Source organism: Amphiprion ocellaris, chromosome 10 (genome assembly GCF_022539595.1).
Source record: "Amphiprion ocellaris isolate individual 3 ecotype Okinawa chromosome 10, ASM2253959v1, whole genome shotgun sequence".
Classification (NCBI taxonomy): domain Eukaryota; kingdom Metazoa; phylum Chordata; class Actinopteri; family Pomacentridae; genus Amphiprion; species Amphiprion ocellaris.
Genome location: NC_072775.1, coordinates 32,614,582 through 32,641,003, shown reverse-complemented (window position 1 = coordinate 32,641,003; position 26,422 = coordinate 32,614,582). Strand labels below are relative to the sequence as shown.

Here is a 26,422-nt window from a genome sequence, read left to right as displayed (position 1 = left end):
ATCCATGACAGGAAACTCAAACAATTTTTAAGGTTAGGTCATGTTATTCTAAAAGGCTGATTTAATTTTTTTTTAAACAACACCACCAACAACAAATAAATGGTTTGATTTATCAGAATCTGTAAAACAAAATAAAAGATTCTGCTCTCATTTTTGCAACAACCAAGTGAACAAAATTTCAGGGACCTTTTGGCTGAAGTGCAGGCCATGTAAGCACAGAGCATTTCAGAGATGAAAGACTGAAACTAGTCAAAATTATAAAAAGTGAAGTGTTTATAGTATGTCATCATTATTTCCAGTATCGATAACATCTGTGGGCACTTGTAAAAAATGTTGCACATGCTGATCCCAGGTTTTTTCAATTTATGGAAACATAAATGATCAGAAATTCAACATCTGATTTTTTTTTGTTTGTTTGTTTTGTGATTTATGGCATCATAAATTTCTTATACTGCAAGGAAAACATTTTTCACTTCTACTTCTAGTCTTGTTTTTTCTGTTTCCGTAGACGTGCAGAACTTTAAATTGCAGTAAAAAACGAGCAAGCAGTGAGCAAAAATGCATCAAAAGTAAGGAAAAAAACCCCAAAAACACCCAGATCAGAAGGTTTTTAAATTAAAATGTTTTCATTAACTTAATTACTTTTGAGGTGCCGTTTGGAGCATTTTATTAGTTTTTAGCAGAGCCGAGCTAGTTGTTTGTTTCCCCCATGTGTCTTTGTTATGCTAAGCTAACTAGCGGCCAAAGCTACATAGTTAGCCCACAAATAGTGAGAATGACATCGATCTTTTCATCCAAATGTCAGCTACAGGCAAGAAAATAAACACGGAGATATACCAGATCATCTCCAGAAAAGACGATCCATCCTGTTTATTTTTTCTAGGGAAAAAATAAACATAAAGATGGCCGTAGAATCAAAGCTAGTGCAGGACTTCAGGCGTAATGAGGCAGATTAGATGCAACGTTGTGACATTTTGGAGACGTGTCAGAGGTGAAAGCTGGAGGCAGGAACATGTCGGTGGTTTTATCGAATCCTCCGGTGGCCTGGAGGGAGGAAGAGGAGGAGGAGGAGGACAGACTGATTCATCGCAGCTGGAGGAAAACACCTGGTGTCCAACACTCTGCTATTTCTGTCACCCTTAAACCTTCAACCTATAAATGCCTTTTCCATGTTTGCTCCCATCACTGAGTCATCGCTGTCCAACTGCGATTCCAAACGGGGTTCAGCTTTAAATGGAAAATTCCATGAGTTAATTAGCTTAATTGATGAAAGAGGCAGTGTGGGGGGTAATTGGCAGAAAAAAACACCTTTTTTTCAAACTCCTGAAGTAAATGATCTGTAATTGTGTGTTTAAAAAGAAAAACTCTAAATGCTTTTATACTTGCAGACTAAATACATGTCCAAAGTGAATTAATATTAACAATAAGACCTGAAAAACTGCTGTCATGTTTTATTCTCATTTACTTGCTGTATATAATAGTATTTCCCTGAAAGGTTTTAACTTCACTATGACACATCTTCACAATAATAAGCCAGTCTGAAATGACTTCTTGTTGCTGACTTATTTTCTTACTGGCTGCTTTCCGCTCATGACTGTGGATAGGATTTATGTTTTCTCTTCCCTCACTCTCATGCATTCGGTGTAGCAGCTCGTGGTGGAAGGATCTCTGCAGAAGCCCCGAGGGCAGGAGATGTCTTTGACTTTTTGGAGGAAATGGTTCTTCCTTTGTTCGCTGAAACCTCTGACTTTTCTATTACTACATGCAGGAATCCTCTCCTCGGGCAGTTCTGTCCCCAAAGAACAGGACTCAGATTGGTGTCTGACAGGCTGCAGGAGCTGGACCGATAATGCGACTGAACTCTGCCGTTTTCATGCTTTTTCTGGCAAGCAATGTCCTCGGGGTCACGTGGATAATACCTGTCCTCGCCAGAAAAACTGTCAATTTTGACACATTATATATTTAGATTTAGTAGTGAAAATTGATATGTTTTTTTCAGTTTTGAACCATTTCTCCGCTCTAAATTCAGCATCGTCAAGATAGTCCGAGGCACGTTATGGACATCGCCCTGACTTTGCTCTGAAAGAATTTCAAACAAGAAAAGCACTCAGAGAGGGCAGTACTCCGACAAGGCTGCTCAGTCGTATCATTTCCGACGGCTGAAATCTTGAAAAAATTTGTAGCAGAAATCACAACACTAGAATGTGTCCATTTAATATAGATGTACCCACAAACAAAATGACCTTGCACTGAGCACAGGCGTGTGTTATGTATGTGTACGTTATGTATGGATACCCAGTGTTGCCAACTGCTTAGTAAGGGAAGTCGCTATAGGCTGTCCTAAAAGTCGCTAAATGATGTCATTGCCTAATTTGAATATTTTTCCATTTGCATGTAATTGTAATGGACGCTGTAGGAGAGAGGAGTAATGTTGCGGAAGAGACAAAAAATGAGTAAAAAACTCCCAAAATATGTTTTTGGACTAGAGGCTGGGTGATTGAAATGCAGTGATTTATTGCAGTGAAGAAACATTCATTTACATTCCACTCTGTAAGACAGGATGGCGCATGCAGAATGGTATGGTTCTCCTCTAATCACACAGTGGGACTACTGCGGGGTTACTGTAACCACCTGAGAGTGCTTTCGGATGGGAAGGAACTCACATCAGCACCTGCTGCTCGTCGAGGACAGTAACCACAGAACGATACAAGCTTTCATGTCAGAGTCTCCAAGACACCAGAAAAAGTCGCTAGATTTGTCGCTAGTCGCTTTTGACAAAAAAAGTTGCCAGGGGGCTTTGGAAAGTCGCCAGATTTGCCAGAGACATTTCAGGAATTTTGAGTCAATCTGCACTGCAGATGCATCAATTAATCTGCATTAACACTTTAATTTTGACAGCCCTTATGTATATATATATGTGTGTGTGTGTGTGTGTGTGTGTGTGTGTGTGTGTGTGTGTGTGTGTGTGTGTGTGTGTGTGTTTGAGGTCACTTAGAAATGTCCTTATTTTTGAAAGGAAAGCATTTTTTTTCAATGAAGATAACATGAAATTAATCAGAAATACAGTCTAGACATTGTTAATGTGGTAAATGACTATTGTAGCTGGAAACAGCTGATTTTTAATGGAATATCTCCATAGAGGTACAGAGGAACATTTCCAGCAACCATCACTCCTGTGTTCTAATGCTACATTGTGTTAGCTAATGGTGTTGAAAGGCTCATTGATGATTAGTAAACCCTTGTACAGTTATGTTAGCACATGAATAAAAGTGTGAGTTTTCATGGAAAACATGGAATTGTCTGGGTGACCCCAAACTTTTGAACGGTAATGTATTAAACTACTGTATACCCAAAGGTCGGGGATTGGCATTGCTCACACGAACTGCTGCTCTGTTGGTGTCACTTCTTCTGACATCAGTAAATCTTACTCACAATTCAAGTCATAATAATATCTTACATATGCAGAATAAATGCATGATTTTACATTTATACATACAATTTTTATGCAGTAATTCGGTACAGTTTTGGACAGTTTTTTAGGGTTAATGTGTAAATGAAATTAGGATATCCATAAGAAATTATATTTCTGTATTAGATAGATAGACAGACAGACAGACAGACAGACAGACAGACAGACAGACAGACAGACAGACAGACAGACAGACAGACAGACAGACAGACAGACAGACAGACAGACAGACAGACAGACAGACAGACAGACAGACAGACAGACAGACAGACAGACAGACAGATAGATAGATACTTTATTCATCCCCAGGGAAATTAAAGCATTCAGCAGCTTACATCAACAACATAAAATAACAAAAAGGCAGGTTAGTAACATTAGCATTAAAAATTAACATATCCTCTGAAAATGTTGCTGTACAATACTATACTATAAAAAGCGGTTCTAATTTTAAAATCTATAGAATACTAAATGTAATTAAAATTCAATATACAGTATTTATTAAAAAAATCTTCTAATTTTATTATACAGAAATTTTACTTTAAAAGCCATTTCTTGTGACATTGGCCTCTTAAGTGTTGAAGGAAAATTTTAATGCCTAAAAAATAATACAATAAACTATAAAAATCTGATTCCAAGTGTACCAGAAAAAACGTGTTCAATAAGGAATATTGTATAAAAAGATGAAAATAACAAATATTTGACAGAAAAAGAAGCACTCACGATCTGCTTCTGTTAGCTTCAAATATTAGTGTGCATTGTAAGCAGTTTTGTGCTTTTACTGTGAATGTTATTTCTGACTTCCTTGTCTGCCTTCTCCCTCCATGTCTATCACCAGTGGGCTCCAGACAGATGAAGGCCTCCACCTGATGCAGATTTTGGCTCGGAGGGCGAAAATCCAGATGACCGACTTTGCCGAGCTCTCGTACGTAAAACTCCTTTTTTACCCGTCAGAAAAACACCGATCGCTTGCTGCTTTCTGCACCTTTAATGCTGTTTGTTGCTCTGAAAAATCACCATCTACCCTGGATCTGGTGTATTTTCTTTTGTTTTTTTAAACCTTTTGTTTGTCATATTGCATCACGGAGGATCGTAAAAACCACAAACCGCCACATTTAGTGTGTTTGCTCTGAATAATCCGCTGCTATTGAGAAACGATCAAGTCGCACCTGTTCTGGTTAAAAATGCCAATAAATAAAGTCTGTTTGACGCAGAGCCAAACACACTGGAAGTGACAAATTTCACACATGCATTTATTTTCACAAACATAAAGCCTGCAGTCCCTTCCTCGAAGAAATGGAAACCTGTCGCTGCAAATGTACCGAGGTCAGCTTTAATACAGAATTTTTCTGTTTGATTCCACTACAAGTGCAAAATTCAGCTAATTTGTGTGTTTTTTTTTATCTTGTAATGAATGTTTGGACCCAGAACTGTGTCAAAATGTTGCACAAGACAAAGAATTTAAAAAAAAAAAAATCTGAATCATATTTCAGGACTTAAAGGCTAAAAGATAAAGTCGCTGACATCAGATGGAAAAATGTGAAAACATAAATTTGCCAAATGATGAGGATTTTCACAATAATGATAAGTTTCTTTTTATTGGTATATAAATTTTGGTCATGATAGAGTAATTATTTAAATTCTCATACTTTACATAAAGGCACATGAGCATGGCATGTGATCATAATCTTTAATCATGTATTTTACAAAAATTCTAACAAACTTAGAATTAAAATGTACAACAGTTTTCCAAGAACTCACAGGTGTTAGCAACGGTGCTAATAGATAATTTAATAGTTACATTCTTTATTGTGTTGACGCACTTGTCTTTCTTGGCTTGTCGTTCAGCTCAGTTCACCCAAAAAGTTGTTGAATTTTCCTCATGTCACTCTTAGTTGCAGTGGAATCCCAAATGACTTTTGAGTTGCGTCTAGAACTGCAGAATTTTTGTTTTTTTACAGAATAATGTTTGAGCATACGCTTTATTTTTAGTGAATTTTGACCAAGACATAAAATATAGAGCTGCTCTATACAGATGATTAGTTCAGGGACCGTCGGAAAGTTGGGAATCTGAAAACTCTTTGTGCTTTTCCTGATAAATGTCGCAATTATGATGATTTTTCAAAAGATAAGATGCCGTTCAAACCTTCAGGCAGGTTGAACCATAACGCCAAGTCTGAAACTTCAAAATAAGAATGCGAGAAAAGGTCAAAACATACTCACACTGAAATCTAAAACTTGATTTCCTCGACACTTCTACCTCAACTGAAAGCATAACCGCTGCTTGTCAAATCCTAACTGTGCTCTGAAATTAAATTTTCACCCTAAAATTGAATGATTTACATTGTGCAGATTTGCTTTTTGTCCTTAAAAAGTGAGGAGAATGATTTCTGTCCTCGCAACACCAACAATGCGAGCTCAGGCAGCCGAAGCTCCGGCGGTTTGTTCTGCTCAGGAGGCTAAAATAAAAGCATTTAAACGCTCATAATGTCCTTTCAAAACTCTCTTTGCCCTGTAATGTTACAGCGCCTCCGGACACGTCACCCTCTCCGAGCTGTCAGGCGGCCAGCAGCGTTCGACAGCGTTTCTAAATTACGAGCAGCTCCAGAAACGACTGTGGGAGTAGAGGTCCGCGGATGACTCACCGCATCCATAGTGTGCTTTACGTCCCCGACAAACAAGCGTTTTCTACCTGTGGGCTCGAGTGGGAGGCAATTTTCTCAAAGGGCAGCGCATCACATGCTCAAATATTCCCCGCAGAAGACGAGCGGCGTCGGCTCCTCCACAGCTACCCCCCGGCACGACGGATCAGAGAGGGCAAACTGGTGGGATCAAAGCCGAGTGGCACAAGGCGGTACAATCACACAGGAGAGAAAACAGAGATAAACCCAAGGACGTTGCCTTGTATTCACTCCGTCAACAGTTTAGTTTTTTTTTTCCTGCTCTGGCAGGGGTAAGACGGCAATGAGCGCGTCCCGTCCACGTTATTGACTTGTTGGGTTCCAGCTGCGATCGTTTATTGATGAGACTGAACTCCGCTTGAACCCTCGCTCTCTTTCACCCTCTCTTTCTATGTCTCTCGCTCTTTTTCTGTCATCATCAAATTCCGCTTCGTCGTCGCCTCCATCTGTTTCTGCCGCCGAACACACTGCTGAGGATTACGATATTTTCTTCATTAAACGCATAATTCAGGGGTGTCAAACATACCAAAACCGGCCCGCCACGCTTCATACAAGTGTTACTAACACTGGAAAAAAATATAAATAGTGATTACATAGCATAGATGTTTTCCTCCTTACATCTTTAGTTAGTTTCAATATTGGTCTCCTATTTGCTCTGTGGAAACACTGCCTGCAGTTCAACCGAAAAGTCTCAACAATTAAATGAGACGTATAGAATAAATTTATTTTTTTTTTTTAAAAATCACAATTTTAAGTTTGTTTTAGAACTCAATGTGAGTTCATGGACTTTTTGAAAGGTAAAAATCCAACAATGTTTTCTGTTTTGATGGTTTCCTGCTCTGACAAATGGAACGCCTTTCAAAGCGGCTGCAGTTCAGAAGGTTAATACTTGGTTCATGTAACGCTCTGTGGTATTAGGTTGAATGTGTGATTTTTTCTCTGGCAATTATAAAATTGTGATTACTGTGATGTGTACAGAATCACTGTGGATTATTGACGTGTTATCTTGTGGGCGCAGCTTATTTCTGTGGTATTATCAAGCATTGATTTTTTTAGCGTTTGTCCTCGAAGAGGTAATGTGTCTCTGCAGTGGTTAAACTTACAGAAATGCAAGCACTGCATTGATTTTTGATTCTTTATATTGAGTTAACGCCGTGAGAACCTGTGTGGACTGACGTTTTTTGTGCAGAAAATTCAGTTTATTTGATAAAGCGGCTTCCAAAATGAACTGAAGTCTGGAGCGAGAAAGAGGAAGAACTGATGAGCACATTCATGTATATATGTATGGACAGGTGGGGATCGGGTGCACATAAACACACACACACACACACACACACACACACACACACACTCATACCTTCACACACTCTCTCTGGGTCCGCCCACGTCGCTGGGCTCTGTTGTTGTCGTGGCACCTTGCCGTGCCGCCCGGCTGCTGCATTGAGTCCCTGGGTGGCCTCCACTGTTCCCCGGTTCTAATGCACCTTTTGTCTTTGTTCTCCTATTCTGGGACTGAAAGCAGAGAGCTATACACTGAGGAGAGTGATGGATTGGAGGAGAGAGAAAGCGAGAGAGCGACAGAGATATAGATGCAGAAAGAGAGAGAGAGGGAAGCCGGGGGTCTCTTTTGTTGCCAGCGCAGTGAAAGCCCAGCAGGGGGAGCTGCCTCGACAATTTGTCAGAGGCGCCACGCTTATTTTCCGAGGCCGCCCGGCTCCTGGCCACTGTGGCAACGGCAGGCAGCTCCACTGGAGCAAGTGGACCCAGAGACAAAGGCTAAAGATGGACACTGAGCCCCCAACAGTCCAGATTTACCTCCCTGCTCCTCGACCACACAGACGAACACTTTCTAACTCAGCTTCACATCTCCTTTAACTCTTAAAGTCCACTTTTCCCATCATATCTTCAACTGTGATGCGTGAAATCTACCCTCTGTCTTCGCTTCGAGCTCTTCACTGAAGCAGAAATATACAAACCCATTTCTCTATGAAGGCATTGTTCCATCAAATGGAAATATCACAGGTGTCTTGTTCATAATTTAAAATAAAACCCGACACAAACCCTTTTAGACTTTTGGGATTTGAGAGACAGATTATAAAGCTTGAGGTGTTTTAGAAGAAATTATAGAGATATTTGGGTGATTCAAATCCAGAAACAAGACTCAAAGTGACAAGTTACTGCATTACTTTGTCTCTGTGGAAACACTGCCTGCAGTTCAGCCAAAAAACTTCCAGAATTTTTGTCATATGAATGTTGATCACAGCCGAGTCAGTCATGGCTTCTCAGTTCCACCAGGGATTGCACATTTTTGTTGTTTTACAGAAGCTGGTTAGTGTACATGTTTATTTATTTTTTTTGCAGACATGTAGAATAAATGAATTTGATATTTTAAAAAATCACAATTTTTGAAACAGAAATATTGAAACTCATTTTTTATGGCTGCACTCTTCTATCAAATGGAAAAATTTGCAGGGGTCTTGTTCATAACTTTACACTTTGTCATCTGCAAAATTAAACCTAACAAGCATCTTGTTCAACATTTGGGATTTTAGATAGAGTTTATGAAGTGAAATGTTTCATTTATTACAGAATATTATTTCTTTAAAGGGCTTCTTTTATGAGAGATGCAAAAATCAGTAAATTTGCTAAAATATCACAAATTTTAAGCCCAGATTTGGTAAATTTCCTAAATTATCTAAATGTTTTCTTATCCGCTCTGTGTTATCTTATTCTTTGCTGCAAGCTCTTCACTGAGCCAGAAATATTCAACCCTATATTTAATGGCTGCACCGTTCCTTCAAATGAAAATATCTCAAGTGTCTTATTCATAGCTTAAATTAAAGCTGACACACACGTTTTTCAAATCCAGAAACTAGAACCAAAATGACAAGTTAATGTAGTAGTTTGTCTCTGTGGAAACACTGCCTGCAGTTCAACCAAAAACCTCCAGAATCTTTATCATGTGACTGTTGGTCACAGCTGAGTCAGTCATGGCTTCTCAGTTCCACCAAGGATTGTACAATTTTTACTTTTTTACAGAATCTAGTTAATCTTAATGTTTAATTTTTGGCTGATTTTTGAACTGAAATTGAAGTTGATAAAATATTCTGACTTTTACATTTGGATTTGGTGGCTCCTCTATGCAAATGACAAGTTGCTGCATTAGAGTTTAGAAAGTTTCATATAAAGTTTACATAGCATCTGTCTACCTACAGATTCTCCTACTTCTTTTTAAGGAAGAACAGACTGAGTAAAAGTAAACGCTGCCCACGTAGGTTGAATTACAATAAGAGCAACAACGAAACACCTGAGAAGAAAGAAAACTCTTCCATATCACATAATTTAACATGTCTGGGAGACTTTTACTTTGTCACTGTGCTTTGATGAGCTGCAATAAGACTATTTCTAGTAGCTGGAGTTTTTATTTGGAGCTGAAAGACAACAGCAGTGTGAAGCATCGGGAAGTATTTTGTATTCACTTCTAAAAGGATTCCTTTTTGAAATAACTCACGACTGTAGTACCATTAAACCTCGACTTTGCATTGACAGTCTGTATTATTTATGGACGTACTTATGGTGTCGTTTGGATGCCAAGCTGACATTGTTATTGTTCATTTTATTTGCCTTAATGCCTCTTTACAACGCGGTAATAGAGAGAGCATACTGTATTATCCTCCTTATTGATTATCTGATTTGCCAGTCTGCAGGACGGAGTGAAGCTTGGTGCTTCTGAGAAGAGTTTTATTATCCGTGGCTGCAGCAGCTCCAAGATTACATGTCGGGTCTGACGTGTCGTACAACTCAGGCTTTGCTGAACCTTCAGGTCAGCACCGTTTTCACCGCTAAAAATAACCACGAAGGAAAAGGCATGTTTACTAAAAGCCATAGAGACGTATGAAATGATTTCATAATCTGTTAAGCTGTTGAATGACTGTGTTTTTACCTTAACTTTTCTTTCAGATACAGCCATTTTAAATTATTTTAACCCCCTGAACTGCTCCTTTTTCACCATAACATTAAAACCTGCACTTTTATGAAAACTACTCTAGAAGTAGAGAGAACTATAAAATGTATTTTGTGCAATACGACACAGTTATAATGGTATAATTCATGTAAAAAGGAAACAAAAGGTTTCTAATTTCTTTATTTTACAAAAATTCTGCAAAAAAAAATGGAAACAACATGTACAAGGTTTTCCAATTGGCCCCAGATGTTTTTAAAACTGTTTAAAAAATAATTGCAACCCTAAATGTGAAAGATACTTTACTGCTTACATTTTTTGTAATTTGTTTCTATACTTGTCTCATCCCTCTTCTGCCTAAACACTGCTTGCAGTTCAGCCAAAAGTCCCTGAATTTTTAACACAAGACTGTCGGTTGCAGCCAAATCACTAATGACTTAACGATTGCGCAGAAGAGTGCAGAATTTTTCCATTTTTACAGAGTCCGATTGGAGCAAACAGCTGGTTTTTGGCAATATTTTAAAACAGACATAGAATTGACGAAATATTTTAGGTTTAGGTTTGCTGAAGTTTTGCAGCAGAGCGGCACGTCTTAGATAAGTAGTCTGAGAACAGTTGGAAAGCTGAAATTCTGATGATTCTTTGCGGTTGTGTCTAGAAGCACAGACTTTTTATTTATTCATTCATTTATTGACAGAATCTGGTTTGAGCAAATGCTGTATTTTTTGAAAATTTTATGAATGAGACCTGAAAAATAAGTATTTTTTTTTAAGTATCATGAGTTTAGATTTTCCAACGCTGCTGAGTAGTTCAGGGACTGTGGGAAAGTTGAAAAGTATTGCTATTCTTTGTAATTTTGCAATTTCTGACCCTGATAAATGAAGTATTTTTTTTATCATTTTTACGTTTAAACTTTCAAACCCACCAGCTGGTTTTGGGGTTCAGAAGGTTTCAGAGTTTGCTCACCCAAAAAAATGCTTTAAAGATAACATTTTAAAACTATTTGTTTATAAGAAAGAAATTGTGGTTCATGTCACTTTTCACTTTCACTACATAACACAAGAAATTCCATTCGGTCGAGGCAGATTTGTTCCAAAAACTGGACAAATAAAAAACAAAACTATCTGCAAACAGGGTGAAAAATCTGTATTAAATGAGCGGCTCTTCGATGTTTGCCTGTACTTGAAGTGAAAGTACTGTATAAAGTCATCGTGGAATAGGTGCCTCTTTGCCTCCCATGCATTTATCCTCAGTCTCAGCCACTTCACAAACTCCCCTTCATCCATTTACCAGGCGGCAGCCCCGCGGCCGCCCCAACCTTCCACCTCACACAGCGCCGGCCGATTAGCATAATACAACAACAAAAGTATCTCCGAACAAAGTAGCCGGCGACCCGCGTGACCCCAGCTACCGACAAGACAACAAAACTTCCCTTTCCTAACAATTTCCTCTCGGGGGCCGCAGCCGGAGAGCAGCGGCGGTTCAGCGAGCCTGCAGCAACAAAAAAAAACTAAAAAAAAGAACTTCCACACTGGCATCATATGAATCATCAAAGCGAGCCTACACACTGAGCCGGGACGCAAAACAAAACCTGCAGAGTGACTCACACCCTTACATTTCATTTGGAACAATTCGATACTGATTAGATAATACTGACGGTGAGCGCTTTCAGGAGGAAAGAAAAAAACGGCCTTGGAAATGTTTTTAGCTGCGGCGGTGGCCTGGTAGTGGTTGAGGGTGAAGTGGCGGGCGGGAGGAAAGCGCTGACGTGGGCGGCCTCACCGAGCCTTTGACTGTATCTGCTCGCCGAATAATCGTGGCTGTTGCGTAACCGTCACCGAGTGTAGACTGGAGGGGTTTTATTCTTTATTTATTTTTTCAAAACAGGAGGCTTGAGGTGATGTAATGTCTGTGTCTGAGCTGAAGGGTCATATTCAAGAGCCGCCACTAGGAGGAGAGAGTGGGCCTGAGCTGGCAGCAGGATGATGGAGGCTGGTAAGGCCAGAGGTGTGAGCACTGCAGAGCGTCTTTATCCGTCAGCCTCGGTTTCATCATCTTAAATGGCTATCCCTGCCGAAACAAGCAACGCTAGACTTCAAATCGGTACAAAGCACAACATATAGTTGCATTTTATGGTTCTACAATCTGTAAAATTTTCATCAAAGTGAGTACTGTTCAAACCAACATGGTTAAGAATGATACTGAAGCAAAAAGAAGCCAAATGATACAGAATGCAAGAAGAAAAATCTGCACTTATTTGTGACGAATACATTACGGAAGCATTTCTTGTTCGAAAGTTGGAATTGATCTGGCGTCCTTAAAGCAGATATGATTGAGGTCATAGCAGCTTAAACCTTGAACCTTCTGATCAGCAACCCAGAGCCATTCAAACATCAACCATTTTAAACTTTATTCAGACATTTTACAATGGGATTTGTTTCTACAATTTCGTCAAAATCAGTGTCTGTATATTGAAAGGTCAAACAAAATACTTGTCAAATATATACAGATGCACTACTAGTCATAAGCTTGGATACACCTTCTCATTTAATGCTTTTTATTTATTTGTATTATTTCCTACATTGTATATTAATACTGAAAATAAACACTTTTTACAATATCATTCCATATATATTCTGTTATAGTTTTTATGTCTTCAGTATTAATCTACAATGTAGAATATAATTAAATAGAATCCATTGAATGAGAAGGTGTGTCTAAACTTTTAGTAATTTTACCAGATATTAAAATCTGTAAAATGACAAATTGTTCCAAAATTCACAGTTAAGAAAAAATTCTGTTTAGAATTATTTTGTAAAAAATACAGATCAGACAGCTAGACCCATTCAATCATCAAACATATTAAAACTTGTAAAATAACAAAATAACTGCTTGCCTAACAAAAAAAAACATCAGATAATAAATTCCATAAAATAACCAATTGTTCTAAAAAAATCACAGGTAAAACTATTAAAAATGTATAATTTATGTAAATATTTTTTGAGCCAATATTTTTTTGTAAAACTACAGATTTTTGATGTGAACTTCATGTGCATTTTTTGCCTTTTTACAATTAACATGTAAATTAATATTTTTTGATTATTTTACCAGTTATTATCTGTGTATTATTATTATTATTATTATTATCTGTGTGTAATATTATCATTGGTGATGAATGTTAAAGACTACACTGGGCTTACCCTTCTCTTTCCCTCCTCCACTACATTTAACAGACAAATAGTTGTATTATTTATTTGCTTAAATAGATAAATACACATGCATATACATATACAAAATGCAATAAAACAATACGATTAAAAATTGTACAAATACAGATGTTATTTACAGCTTTGGCCTGATTTTTGAATGATTAATACAAAAATTAATGTTTTTTTGTGGTCATACTTGATGTTCAAATCTATGAAATAACAGTAATTGTTGCAAAAATCACAGTTTTTAAGAAAAGTTCTTATTTTTTATTGCTAATTCAAAAGTTTTGCACAAACGTGTGAAAATACAGATTTCTGATGGGGGGAAAAGCTATAAAAATAATGGAAAACTCTAACCCTTTTAAAATTAAGATTTTTTTTGTTGTTTCACATAAAACAGAAACTTTAAAAAAAGACAGCCAGAATGTCACACATTGTAATATATATATATATATATATATATATATATATATATATATATATATATATATATATATATATATATATATATATATAAAAATTAAAAATAAATAACTTTTTCTAAAAATATAGATTTTTGACATTGACAGTTTTGGTTAATATATAAATTACTACTTTTTTATGTAATTTAGCAAAGCAGAAAAAACTGTAAAATAAAAACATTTAAAAACATTGGTTGCATCTTTTTTCTTTTTGTTTTACAGTTAACATCTATCTTTTTTGTGTTTCCTCACTAGACTGTAATTTAACCAAACTGGGAAAATCTGTAAAATAACAAGTTTAAAAAATATTTTCCATTGTCTAGTCCTTCATATACATTTTTTTCCTGTCAAATATCAACAAATATCTGTAAAATAGGGATTCTTTCAAAGATTTACTATAGTTAGTTATTTTACGGTGAAGTGTTGTAAAAGAACAAAATACCATTTGCTAAAATACTGATATTATATGTGGACATTCTTTACATTTTTGACCTGTTTTTGTTTGCTTGTTTTTTAAAGGTTAGCGTGCATATAATTTTTTTTTGTTCTGGGATTGTGCTAGATTTGTAATTTAATGTACGACAGTATTATCTGTAATTTAACAAAGCAGTAAATAGTTACAAAATAATACAGTTGAAAAAACCCCAAAATACTGATTTTTTTTATTTGACTGTTATGTAAAGTTTTGGTCAGATTTTTTTATTTGTTTATAGTAAACATCAACATTAACACTTTTTTTGGCGTGATTTTAGTCATTTTCTGCATCTTAACAAATCCGAAAAATGCATAATGTAGTCAATTATTAAGTGTTTTTGTAATGCATTTGAACAGTATATATATATATATATATATATATATATATATATATATATATATATATATATATATATATATATATATATATACATATATATATATATATATGCTAATGTTATTTACTGCTGTCATGAATGAAAAAAATGCCAAATCTCTAACTGGGCCCACCTGCCTGCTGTTCTGACTGATTTGTTAATGTCTCTGAGGTGATTTCTACATTTTTTTTACCAGTATAAAATTTAGAAATCACCTCCTGTGAGCTCCTTTTGCTCGGTGAGTGACAAGGTTATTTACAAGGTTCAAAGTCGATGTGGTGTCTTTGTGCTGGAGCTGCCCTGAGAGGCAGCGGCCGACAGATGGATATGTGATCAACTCAACGTGAGTGATTTTCCCTCTTCATCACACATGGAGACTTTGCCTGTGCCGGTTGATGAATCACTTCATAGATGTGACAAATATATCAGCCTCATACCTCGGAGGAGAAATAATGGTCAGAAAAATGAGCTGCTGTGTTGTGTGCTGTTCCTCAGATGGAACGGTCGAGTCTGGCCTCTTTTTGGCTCTGATTTTGTCTCTTCTGCTGCTCAGTTTATGTTTAAGCTGCAAAAGGGATATCATGCAGGTACAAGTCTGAACAGGGCAGGAAATAGTGGAATTCATTACAACAGGTCCAGAAAAGTATTTTCCTTTCTTCTTTAATTCGATCACTTAGCTTCACCAGGTTTTCCCCTGTGGATCATTAATTTGACTCAGTCTAATTAGTTTGTTATTGCACCTTAAATGTTAGAATAGTATAACATTACTGCTGCATGAAAAAACCTGGCAAATATGACTCAGTAGTGTTCTTGTTTTTCTCTGATTTACTGGCCTCAGGGCTCAAGAAACCCAATTAAAACTCCACAATAATGGCTGCAGAAACTGCATGGGTGGGAATGTCAAATGGAGAGTGGTCATCCAAACTTTCCAAAGGTTCCAAAAGCAAAAATGTTGGTATCTTTTACCTGGTGGTTTGAAAAACAGTACAGATTTTGTAGGCATAGAATATTCAGGAGACCGTGTAACTGCAGCTAACTAATTTTTTGCAGAAGTACTAAACTGTACGGAGAGGAGTCACGTTCCTGACTCGGAACAAAAAGCGAGTTTGCTTTTATTTTGTGCATTTCTCCTAATTATTTTGTTGATCCTTTTACTTTAATTGTTAAAACAGAAGAGGCCGACCCCACAGCCTGCAAAATGCACTCAGTCCCAGTGCTGAAAACAATTTAAATCCATCAACGTGAAACCACTTTGAATACATTTTGAGCATTTTTTCCCTCCCTGCCTACAGCATTAGGACAGAACCTGCTCCATTAATGATGTCGCCATATTTTATAACGGTGTTGTTACAGCAGCAGTCGACTCCTATAGCGGCGCACAAAGCTTCCTGGAGGGGAAGCCGGTAATATATCTTCCTGCTGGGGCTTTGGTCTGAATTACAGCAGGAAAAACAAAAGGTTAATTACATTGGGAGACTCCGCTTTGCCTCTGACCACCCAGATTCTCTCCCTCAGTGTTTCAATTCAAGCTGCTTTATTGGCATAAATGTTGCATGAACAGGGGTGGAAAGCACCTTTAGAAAGAATAATACGTATGTGTTTCCATCCATTTTCTGCTGTGTTGTCCGTCTTCTTGCCTTTTTCTGTTTCTGTCGCCCTTAATTTACATTTAGCGCAACAATCCATATGCTGAAAATGATTTATAAACTCCTCGACCTCTTGTCGATGACCAAAATAGATCTCATCATCCCGACCCCCGTTTTTTTCCTTCACATCCCAGCACGTTTAAATGCCGCTGGGCGCATTACATTGAGATTCAAGAGGTTATCTTGCAGTGGTGATGGGGATTGCAGCAGCCTAAAGGATCGCCACAGGTTAAAGCTTTTTTTTTTTTCTTTTTCTCAAGCACCACATATGGCTGAGCTTTAATGAGCACAACTTCTTTCCTCCCGCCGCCTGAAAAACAACACCTAGCCACCGAGGAGAATAGATTCTGAGGGTGCCTTTTGTGAAGCCTCTAAATGTGTGTGTGTGTTTTGTGTTTTACAGGGTGGTGGGTCCGGCTGTGACCTTCAAAGTGAGCCCCAACACTCAGAACGTCAGCACCGCAGATGTGGCCAACGTTGCTGGTAGGTTCTCCTTGGCTGAGTAATGTTGTCTTTATACTGACAGAGAAAAAGGGAGTCCATTATCGTTGGCCTGCTGCTGCACCTGAGTCCCCAGATGAGCATTTTTCAAAACTTATGACTCCTCAGTCAAATGTTTGTGCTTTTATTTTTTCCTGCCTCCGCGCTCAGGCACTTTGCTGCGAGTTAATCTGCTCCTTTGTTGGCTTAGTTTGGCTAACTGTTTGGCGCGCACATTGGCGCATTTTGAAAGGAAGCCAGCTGGGTTTTCTGTTTTGTCACAAATCTCCAAGCAGCCATGTTTGCCTCTGTCGTGGAAATTCATTGGAGATTTGGATGTTTGCCTAAAAAAAAATTAATTAATAAATAAGGCTAGAAAAAAAGAGAGACACCAGATATCTGAGCCAGTTTGTTAATGCCACATGGAGATATGACAATTCTGATTTGGTGAGAGTTTGCATGTTCACTTAGCTAAGAAGAATTTTTATGGAAACTAGGTAGCAGACTGATTTGAGAATACAACCACTATTCTCTCTGGATTTTCTGCTGTGGTCAAGATTAGATATTGTCTATTGTGACTTGACTAAGCAGATGAGTTGTGTCCATACTGGTCCGTAGTCTAAATTGACCCCTCTCCCTACTACAATATATACACGAAGGTCAGGGAGAATCCTCACAACTGATGCTGGCATTGCTTGCCTGCACTGCTGCTCTGTCGGTGTCACTTCTCCTGATATCAGTTAACCTTTACTCACAACCTAAGTCATCTGTGTCTCTGGTACGTCTCTCTGTGTCTGCCTCCTCATCCTCTCTCGACCTCGCCTAACTTCCTCAACAGAGTTAACAAGGCTAAAGTTAGCGAATTTAAAAACAACTATCTTTGGAATCTGCAGCATCCTCGGCTTTATGGAGCTTCGTTTTGAGCTAATTGCTAACCAGCTCTGTTTTCCAAACATTGTGTGATTTTACCACTAAACTCCATTTTATATTTTCTGATTGTCATTTATCAACAAATCTTTCTGTTACTGCTCCTTCTCAGCTAACCAATTATATATAATAAAACAGCCGCGACTGATCACAATCCAAAAAATGGAGGCTTCAAACATGTTGTCAGAATGTAGTATTTTAACCAGAAGTGTGATATTTTCCTAATTCTAACCAAACGGTGAATGAAAACTGAAAGTAAATAAATGAAAATTAAACTTAGGGATGAGATTAATAGTCTCATAGTGGTCTCATGGGTCTCAAATTAAAAGCTTTTCCTTGTTATGTCCTAATCGTTTTGTTCAGAAAACTCAATTATATTGGATTTTTTTTAATGTAAATGACACTTGGGGTTGACTCATCTGCTCAAATCTTCACTGTTCTGGTTCACTCTCACTGCGTTCATACTGTAGGCAGCTGTTTTCAGACTAAAAGCTCCAAATACCAACTGTACTCTACCTGTTTAGCACCCAAGTGTCTTTGACTTCCTGGCTGGTTTTGACACTTCAGACCTATTCCTCAGAGTTATGTTCCACCCCAAACTTTTCATCACTTATCTTACATATCTTTAATGAAGCAAAAACACCACGAGGTCTTGAATTCCGGCTCTCCTAACGTTATCTTCTGCAACCTAAATACCTCCCTAGCTCTTGTTCAGCTTCACCTGAACGCTGCTTCTACATTCCTCACACTGATTGTAAGTAACATGGAGGAATAATATGTGAACCGTCACCTCTAAAAATTTAAAAATGATGCAGTTGCAAGCATAAATCACAGTTGGTATTTGTAAGTGGTTAACCCATATTGGAAAAGGTTGTTTTGTGAGCTTTATTTAGCTTTCATTTAGCCATCTGAAGTCATTGGAGTTAAGATTTCATAGAAGAGAAACATGTCCAATAAAAACGCTGCAATAGTCACAAAGCAAAAACTAAATTTCACCATATAAAAGAGATTCTCAAGCATTAAAATGGAAGGAGAGGCGACAAAGGATAAATCTCCATATCCGAAGAGCTGAATAGCAGGAACATCTCACAGTAGCACCCAGTTGAGCTGTAGCAAACGTTGCATTTGTGAAGAATTAATGCTTGAGGAGATTTTTCTTTTTAGGAGTTTGTTACATTATATTGAGCTGCTTACGTGTGTTGTTGCATTTGAGCTGTGCATGTGAGCATCACGAACTGCACCTAGTTTTGAGAGGCTTTCAAGCTGGACAAAAGTCTGGCATGCAGTGGCGTGTAAACAAGTTATCAGTGTATTTATTTAGCATATCTGTGCAGGTGATTCCCCAACATGGTATCAGAAAAACATATGGCGTTAAATGCAAAGTCAATCCAGCTTGTTGCTCACATTCTCGGCGATCATGAAGAAGTTCAAAAAGAGCCGAAAATGTAAATTTATGTTCCACGTAAAAGCCACACTGGAAAAATGTGATCAAAACGAGGACTCCAGATTGATATAAAGACCCCGATCGGTGATGTGCATGTAAACCTGCTCGTTGTCTGATGTGATTTTTGTCGGCCACCTTTTCATCTCTGAAAGATAGAGGCAAAGACGAGTTCCTCAGCGATTCTGTTTCAAGATCCCCGAATCAGTCGTCTCAGGCTGTTCTGTCACATCGGGGAGGGACTCGGTAATAATGTTTCACAGTGCAATCCTGCAGGAAACACACTGTGGAGGTGTGTGTGTGTGTGTGTGTGTGTGTGTGTGTGTGTGTGTGTGTGTGTGTGTGTGTGTGTGTGTGTGTGTGTGTGTGTGTGTGTGTGTGTGTGTGTGCGCACCGGTGTACAGTGTGACTCACAGTAATGAGGCGAGGGTGTTGATGAAGTGGGGAATAAAGGAATGAGGAATGTTTGCCATTAGCTAAGCTGTCAGTCTAAAGAGAGAGAGAGGACTTTCCTGATATTCCCTGTGTCCAAATCACACACTCATACACATTTACTTCACTAAGAGTGACCCGTAAGGTTGAATGAACCAACAGCTGTCCAGTGTTTCTAGTTATTTTAAAGGAAATAAAAATCCAAAAATTACCCCAGGTCATGCAGCGGGGCCACTGATGGTAAGTGTGAAATAACACCTAGGGCCCGTTTTGGTATAACTGGCACACACACACACACACATACACACCTACACACACACACACACACACACACACACACACACAGAGAGATATACAAATCACCTGCCCTGGGAAATTGGGCCTGTCAAAAATAACTTACATGAGTAGCTCACTGTCTATTTTTCCTTATCCCTGCTTTATAATTGCAACCCCACCTCCTCACACACATAGACACACACTTTGTGCTGATTATGCAACGGCTTCTCTCCTGTTTTTAAGTGCTATTGTTGCCGTTCTCATTTCCCGCCCGCCGGCTCCGCGGGGTCACGGATGAGCCTCGGTTGTTATTAATGCAAACATCTGACAGAACGTGCTCGAAATGAAATGTGGCGTCCTCTCAGCTAAAGTGCAATAGTGTGGGCGGGCCATCTTTAAAGTGTCGTTTGTCATATTCAACTAGAATATCAATCCATCCCGAAGCGTGTACATTATCCCCCTCCACTAGCTGGGGTTTATGGTGCTTTTCTGAAACATTAAGCTTTACACGGCCATTGTAACGACGTCATTTTATCATCGTTTATAGCCGCTCGGCAGCCAAGGGAGCAGACTGGACGTCCATCTCTTCTGTCACAAACTAGTGTGTTTGGGTTGAGCGGTTTTGGCAGCTGTGTTAAAAAGTAATTCAGGTTTATTTGATTTCATGTCTGCTAATGCATCAATAAGACATCGCTGCTGCGCCAGTGAAATGCTTAAACAAGGAAGCACGATGGAGTTGGGGATTGTTTTGCTTTCTGTTTGTGCTGCTAAAAATACATAGGAAATTAATCAGTAGAAAACTGAACTGTACCAATGAGATGTGCAAAAAAAACATGAGAATCTGACATTAAAATCTGAGAATATTCAATGGAAATGAAACTCATTTACTCATACCTTATTATCTTACAACTCTTTTCTTAGTTCTTAGTTGTTGCTCGGCTCTAATTTTGCTTCCTTTGTTCTTTTTTCCGTTTAATATCTTATTTTCTAAGTCTTTATTTAATGTCTACTGTTGCATGAAGAGAGAGTAACGAAATTTCGATTCTTGGTATGTCATGTACATATAGAAGAATTGACAATAAAGCTGACTTTGACTTGACTTTGACTTACAACTCAGATATGATAAATTCATTTTATAAATGCTGCATTTTTTAGAATTAATAAATAAATAAATGCCAATTTATAAACCAGTCAACAGCACTTAAAAATCTTTCTCAAATTTTCACCATTATATTGCAAGAAACACATAGTTGTCATTCCTTTTCAAATTGCAGTTCCTATCCTCATTAACATAAACACACGAAGCCTGTCAGGTCCCATTTTTAATTTTGTTCGAATATTCTCTGACTTTTTTTTAGACATTTTCATCTGTATTTCCATATTTTCAGTATTCAATTATGTGTTATATAAAATGTGTGAAATACAAGTAAAAATATTTTTAGAATATTGTAGTTGGTAAAATTGGAGGTAAGTTTAACTACTATTGCAATATACTGATTTATACAAATTAAACAGATTTTTTCAAACTAATAAATTAGATAGTATTTTGCATGTAACATGTATTTTTGTCAAATAAATGGATAGCAGTGCAAAAACAAGAGATAATTCCCCTATAATTGCAAAGTACAGTATGAAATTGAAACTATCAGTCCAGTATTCGAGTAAACGTAGGTATATAAATGCACTTGTATTCTGTGAAATCTCTCGGATCCAAGGTTCTTATTTAATGCACAACATGCAGGTCTTTCTGCAGCCCCTCAGGAGTCCAGTTCAAACCCAATCATTTCTCTCCTCCTTACACCGGATTGATTCTGACCCCGGCCTGCGGGTGCCAAAAGGTCCTGTTAATGCGGCCGGGCCGGCCAGACCCGGTGTTGCATTTTAAGAAGCCACGTTACCACTTCTGTCACGCGCGTCTGCCCATTGTGAGGGACTCCAGGGCCACCGGGGGCCATTGTCAAATGTGGGGGTGGATGTCAAGATGGTGGGCAGCGAGGTGGTGACCCTCATTGTCTGGCCGAGGGTGGGCGGGGGACCCAGAGGCTACTTCCAGCGGTGCGTCACGGCCGTGAGAACGGGACCCCGTGAATAGGCCGGGGGTCAGGGTCAGGACAGCAGGCAGCTCAATTAGCACTTAAAGCAGAAGGAGAGCAGCTGAGATAGCCTCATCCCTGCACCGTCTGTTCGCTTCACTTCTACGTTTTCATCCCACCAGCAGTTGTTTTTGCATACATGCTAATCATGCCTCTCGGTGCGAAGATAGCGGCTCGCACATGAACCAAAAGCTGCCCACTCTGGGGGCCGCCAGGACAGCGTTCGTGGTCAGTTTTTGACTCTTCTGCTCTTCCCTCACAGTGTTTTTAAAACAGCATGGCTTTGTTACCAGCAGACAAAGACTGGTTGCTCAGCGAGTCCGTTTTACTTCGAAACTTTGTGTGCTGACATGTAAATAATTTCTTGACACGAAGGTCACTATCAGTTTAATAAGTTAAAAAGACATTGTCCTCTTGGAAAGGTGACACCAGTGAATGCTGAATTTACATGCTAATTGGTGGAATATTTAGTTTTTAAAAAGTGTCTGGAAGAACTGATCATTCTTAGCTATACCTCACTTTAATAACATATAAGCCTTTTGAATTCTTATAAATCTTGTGTGCGTTTTTCCTCAGAATATAAGTGAAATCTATTCCATTTGCATGTCAAAGCATCTGGAAAACTTAATGGAATCTGCTTACTCAAGGTTTCTACAGGATCTTTCTGTATCTTTGGTCTGCTTTCTAGATTTGCCATTATATTCTACATTTACCATCCAAAGTCATCTCGTCCTTCTGACAGGACATTCTTCTGAAGTCTGACAACTCTTCTGGATTATATTGTGCTTAATGCTTTCATAATTATGTCAAAATCTGCACTGCAGGTCCTTTAGAAAGTTGTGTGACTTCTTCACTTGAACTCATTCAAGGGAAACAAGCAGAAATTTAGTCCAGTGTGTATATATATATATATATATATATATATATATATATATATATATATATATATATATATATATATATATATATATATATATATATATATATATATCTCCACCACAATGTCAACCCAAAGCTAGGGAGATATTCAAACTGACAGATAGCTTAAGCACAAGAGAGAACACCAAGATATGGTACTAATGCCTGATTTGCTGATTCTTTGCTGTCAGTATAAACTGGTTCACATAGCTGCAAATGTGAGATTTATTCCAGTGGCTCTATAATGATCATGTGGGATAAGTCACAGGTATTGGACTACACCTCTTCCCAATTAAAGGTATGGCTGTAAATACAATTATTTTTTGATGGGTTGAGGTGACATAACAGTGTTGGTAATTGTATCATCTTAATGTTATGTGGAACCTACAGTCAACTTTCTGCGTTAATTGATTCAAGTTGAAACAACTTAATGAAATTGGCTTGATAACTTCACTTTTTTCTAACCCTCTCCCAGACCTACTTAACAATTGAGGTTAATTTTTTTAAACTGGCCATCCTAAAAATATGTTAACAACAGAGTTATGATAATTAAGTACAAAACACTTAAAAATATTAGATTTTTGCGACTAGCCAACTTGAAAAATGTGTTTATACTACCAATCATCAATTGTTAAGGGAAATCTAATTCCCCTAATTTAATATGTTCAGTTGGTTTAACATAATTTTGTTTGTAGTTATAACTCAAAAACATTAATGCAATCTGATGCATTTTTTTAGGGTGCAGCAAGTTTTTTTTTTAAACGTTTTGTCTATTAAGTCATTCAAGCCTTAATTCACCTGCAGTTTTCAAAATACACTTGAATAGTTTTAGTGGTAAGAATACAACCAATTTGCATGCATTCGTGCCCTGTGCTGCAAATACAATCTACAGAATTAGAATCTTCCATTGTCTTTCTTTATGATAATTCAGTAACAAGAGAAAGTTGTTCTGTGGCGTCATTTTTGCAGACTTTGTGAGAGCTGATATCGTTCTGTCGCATAGCTTCAAACCAGATCCCGATGACTGAAGGATTTAGGTTGAAGGTGTCAGTTGCGTTGATGCCTTTTCTTCCCTTCTCTCGACTTTTTGTCTCCTCATTGCTGTTTTTTTTTCTTTTTCCCTTTTCCGTCTGAGTGGATTAGCATAGATCTCGTATGCTGACAGGACTGACCTTCACTGCAGCTAAACACTTGTCAAAATGCCAAATGTAATTACTGAGCTCTTTAGGTCAAAGTAATGTGTTTCATCTACCTCCCTTCGCCCTGTTATTGATGTGGCGGCCCTCGGACCTCAGACTGCAGTCGAGTCGCCCTTCTTCCCTCTGGCGGCACCAGCTCCCTGCATGTGTTTGTGTCATAACAAAGTGAGGAAATGTATCTGTAATTATCCCTAAGTAATGTGGCCAAATTGTTATCTGTGTGGACAAGTGTGTGTGTTGCTACAGTTAGAAGTCTTTGTGTGACTTTGTCAGCCTATACGCTCCTGGATCCTGTGATTATGGACAATTTCAAGTTATCTCTCGGAGCTGCAGAGTGCTTCCCTAACACTGCCTTTCAAAGGTAGTCATCATCATCATCACCATTACCGTTCCTCTGCAAATTGCATGCCTGGAAATTGTCAACTCTGTTATGCTGTCTTGACATCAGCTGTCTCTGAAGGGAGCTTTTCTGCTTGTCTTGTATTTACATTGGCTGCAGACGACGAAAACGCACGACTGCAATCTTTTTGGAATCTTAACTTCCAAATTAGATGTTGAGTCAAAGAAGTGACTCTCAAACCTCTGAATTGTAGTTCCCCAGATTACTATTTCCGATATTAGAGGTTTCTTCCTCTGATGTGTGCAAGTTTCAGAGAGGATTGTTTGGTGTTCATATTCGGCGGGCCTATCCACAGTTGCTGTCATTATTAACACTGCTGACTGATTTTGTGTCGTCGCCATCACTTTGTGGAACTCCTTTAATTGTTCCCATTGATTGGCAAAGTGATTGCATTGGAAACAGCTCTGGCACTGGGTTCCATCCAGCGTTCTCTCTGTGCCCTACAGGAGCCGGCAAATCTATTACAGTTAACTTCATTTCAGTTCACCCGCTAATCAGTTTTCATCGCACGCCGAGGGCTAATCGATTCTAGAAGTTTCTCTCACCTGTTGCCGGAGTAAAGAATCAAAACAGCGACAGTGAGAAAGTGAGAGAGGGAGGTGAGGGGTGTGCTGGTGTTTAGTGATGCAATTCTCTGTGACACTGCGCTGCGCTTTTTATCTCTTTGCCTGTCGTCATAGCAGAGCTGGAGGCATTTTGTGAATCGCAAGATGCCTCATCGGAGCTTTAAAAAGCCTGCCCTGCCCCCCCAACACTGCCAATCCAGAGTCACCTGTGGTTATTTTGGTCTGACTTCAGAGAGAGCAGAAAGCTGTGCACTGTCCTCTGGAGCTTTGCAAGCATCTGTGAGTCCTGCCGTCGAGCAAACAGGAGGGTTGGTGTTGGGGAGGGAGGGAGGGAGGGAGGACACAGGTGTTGTGCCGAGCTCAAGTTTGCACAGCGGTGCAACGTGATCCCCGATCCAGCCGTGCAGCCACCTTGCCAGCCACTCAGCCAACCAGCCGGCCTGATTTCCCCAGCGCTGGCACCGGGCTGTTGGCACCGGGCTGCTGGCACCGGGCTGCTGGCACCGCCGGCCCCTCTCTCCCACTCCCACAGCTGGCAGGATCTCTGCGACTTGGCCTCGGCTCCTGACGCTCACTGCAGGGTTGGCAGACCTCTCCCAGATGGCCACCTTGTAGCGAAGCTGGCTTTGCGCTTGCATCACTTTTACATCATTCCCTCAGCCACAGAGCTGTGGTGGACGGAGAGGGCTTCTGCTGGCTGTGCTGAGGCATTTTTTAACATGTGGGAGTGCTAAAAATCTGCTGCAGCTCTCGCACTTTCTAACAATGATTTGTCATCCATGCTGTTTGTGTAGCTGCTTTTCAGGAAACCAGCGACTGCTCTGAGGCCAGAAACAGATAGGGAAAGAGTGAGTCCACGTATACACACCTGCACACACACACATAGAAGTAACGCTGGTTTTTAATTTAAACGTGAACAGACCTATAATAGCCCTATCTTTTACATTCAAAATGACGGGGCAGTGTCAAGGTGCCTCTTGGCTTCATATTTTATTTATCATCTAATTTAAATCCGACTGCATTTCCTATAATTTATATCCTACTAACTTTGTAATCCCAGCTGAACGGAAGAACAAGCCTGGACCTCCCCAAAACCTGTTAGCACTAAGGTTGAATAATTTAATATACATTTTTTAAACTGCAATGGATGTGAGTAAAATCATCTCATAGAATTTTCTTAATATCCTCAGATTTAATGACCATGTCTGTCTGATGACGGCTCCTAATTAGCACTTTTTCATCCCGCTGTTTTTTTTTTTTTCAGTTTTAAGCTTCCTCACTGCCACGGACTATGACATATGGTACCTGTAATATCACGAAATTACAGTCATTGAAATATTAAAAGACATTTTCCTGGCATCAGAGGACATGGAATCAGTGTGGAGGATGACTCTTGGTGTTGACTGCAGGTCACT

The 26,422-nt window shown here is 38.8% G+C and overlaps 1 protein-coding gene across 1 annotated transcript in view; it reads left to right on the top strand.

Annotated features, from left to right (window-relative positions):
• LOC111563883 (receptor-type tyrosine-protein phosphatase N2-like) overlaps window positions 1–26,422 on the top strand; it is a 268,035-nt gene that overhangs the window by 66,240 nt on the left and 175,373 nt on the right. Inside the window, exons 10-11 of the mRNA XM_055014499.1 lie at window positions 4,305–4,391; window positions 16,679–16,758. Coding sequence (XP_054870474.1) covers window positions 4,305–4,391; window positions 16,679–16,758 — 167 coding nt within the window. The remainder of the gene's footprint in view (window positions 1–4,304; window positions 4,392–16,678; window positions 16,759–26,422) is intronic.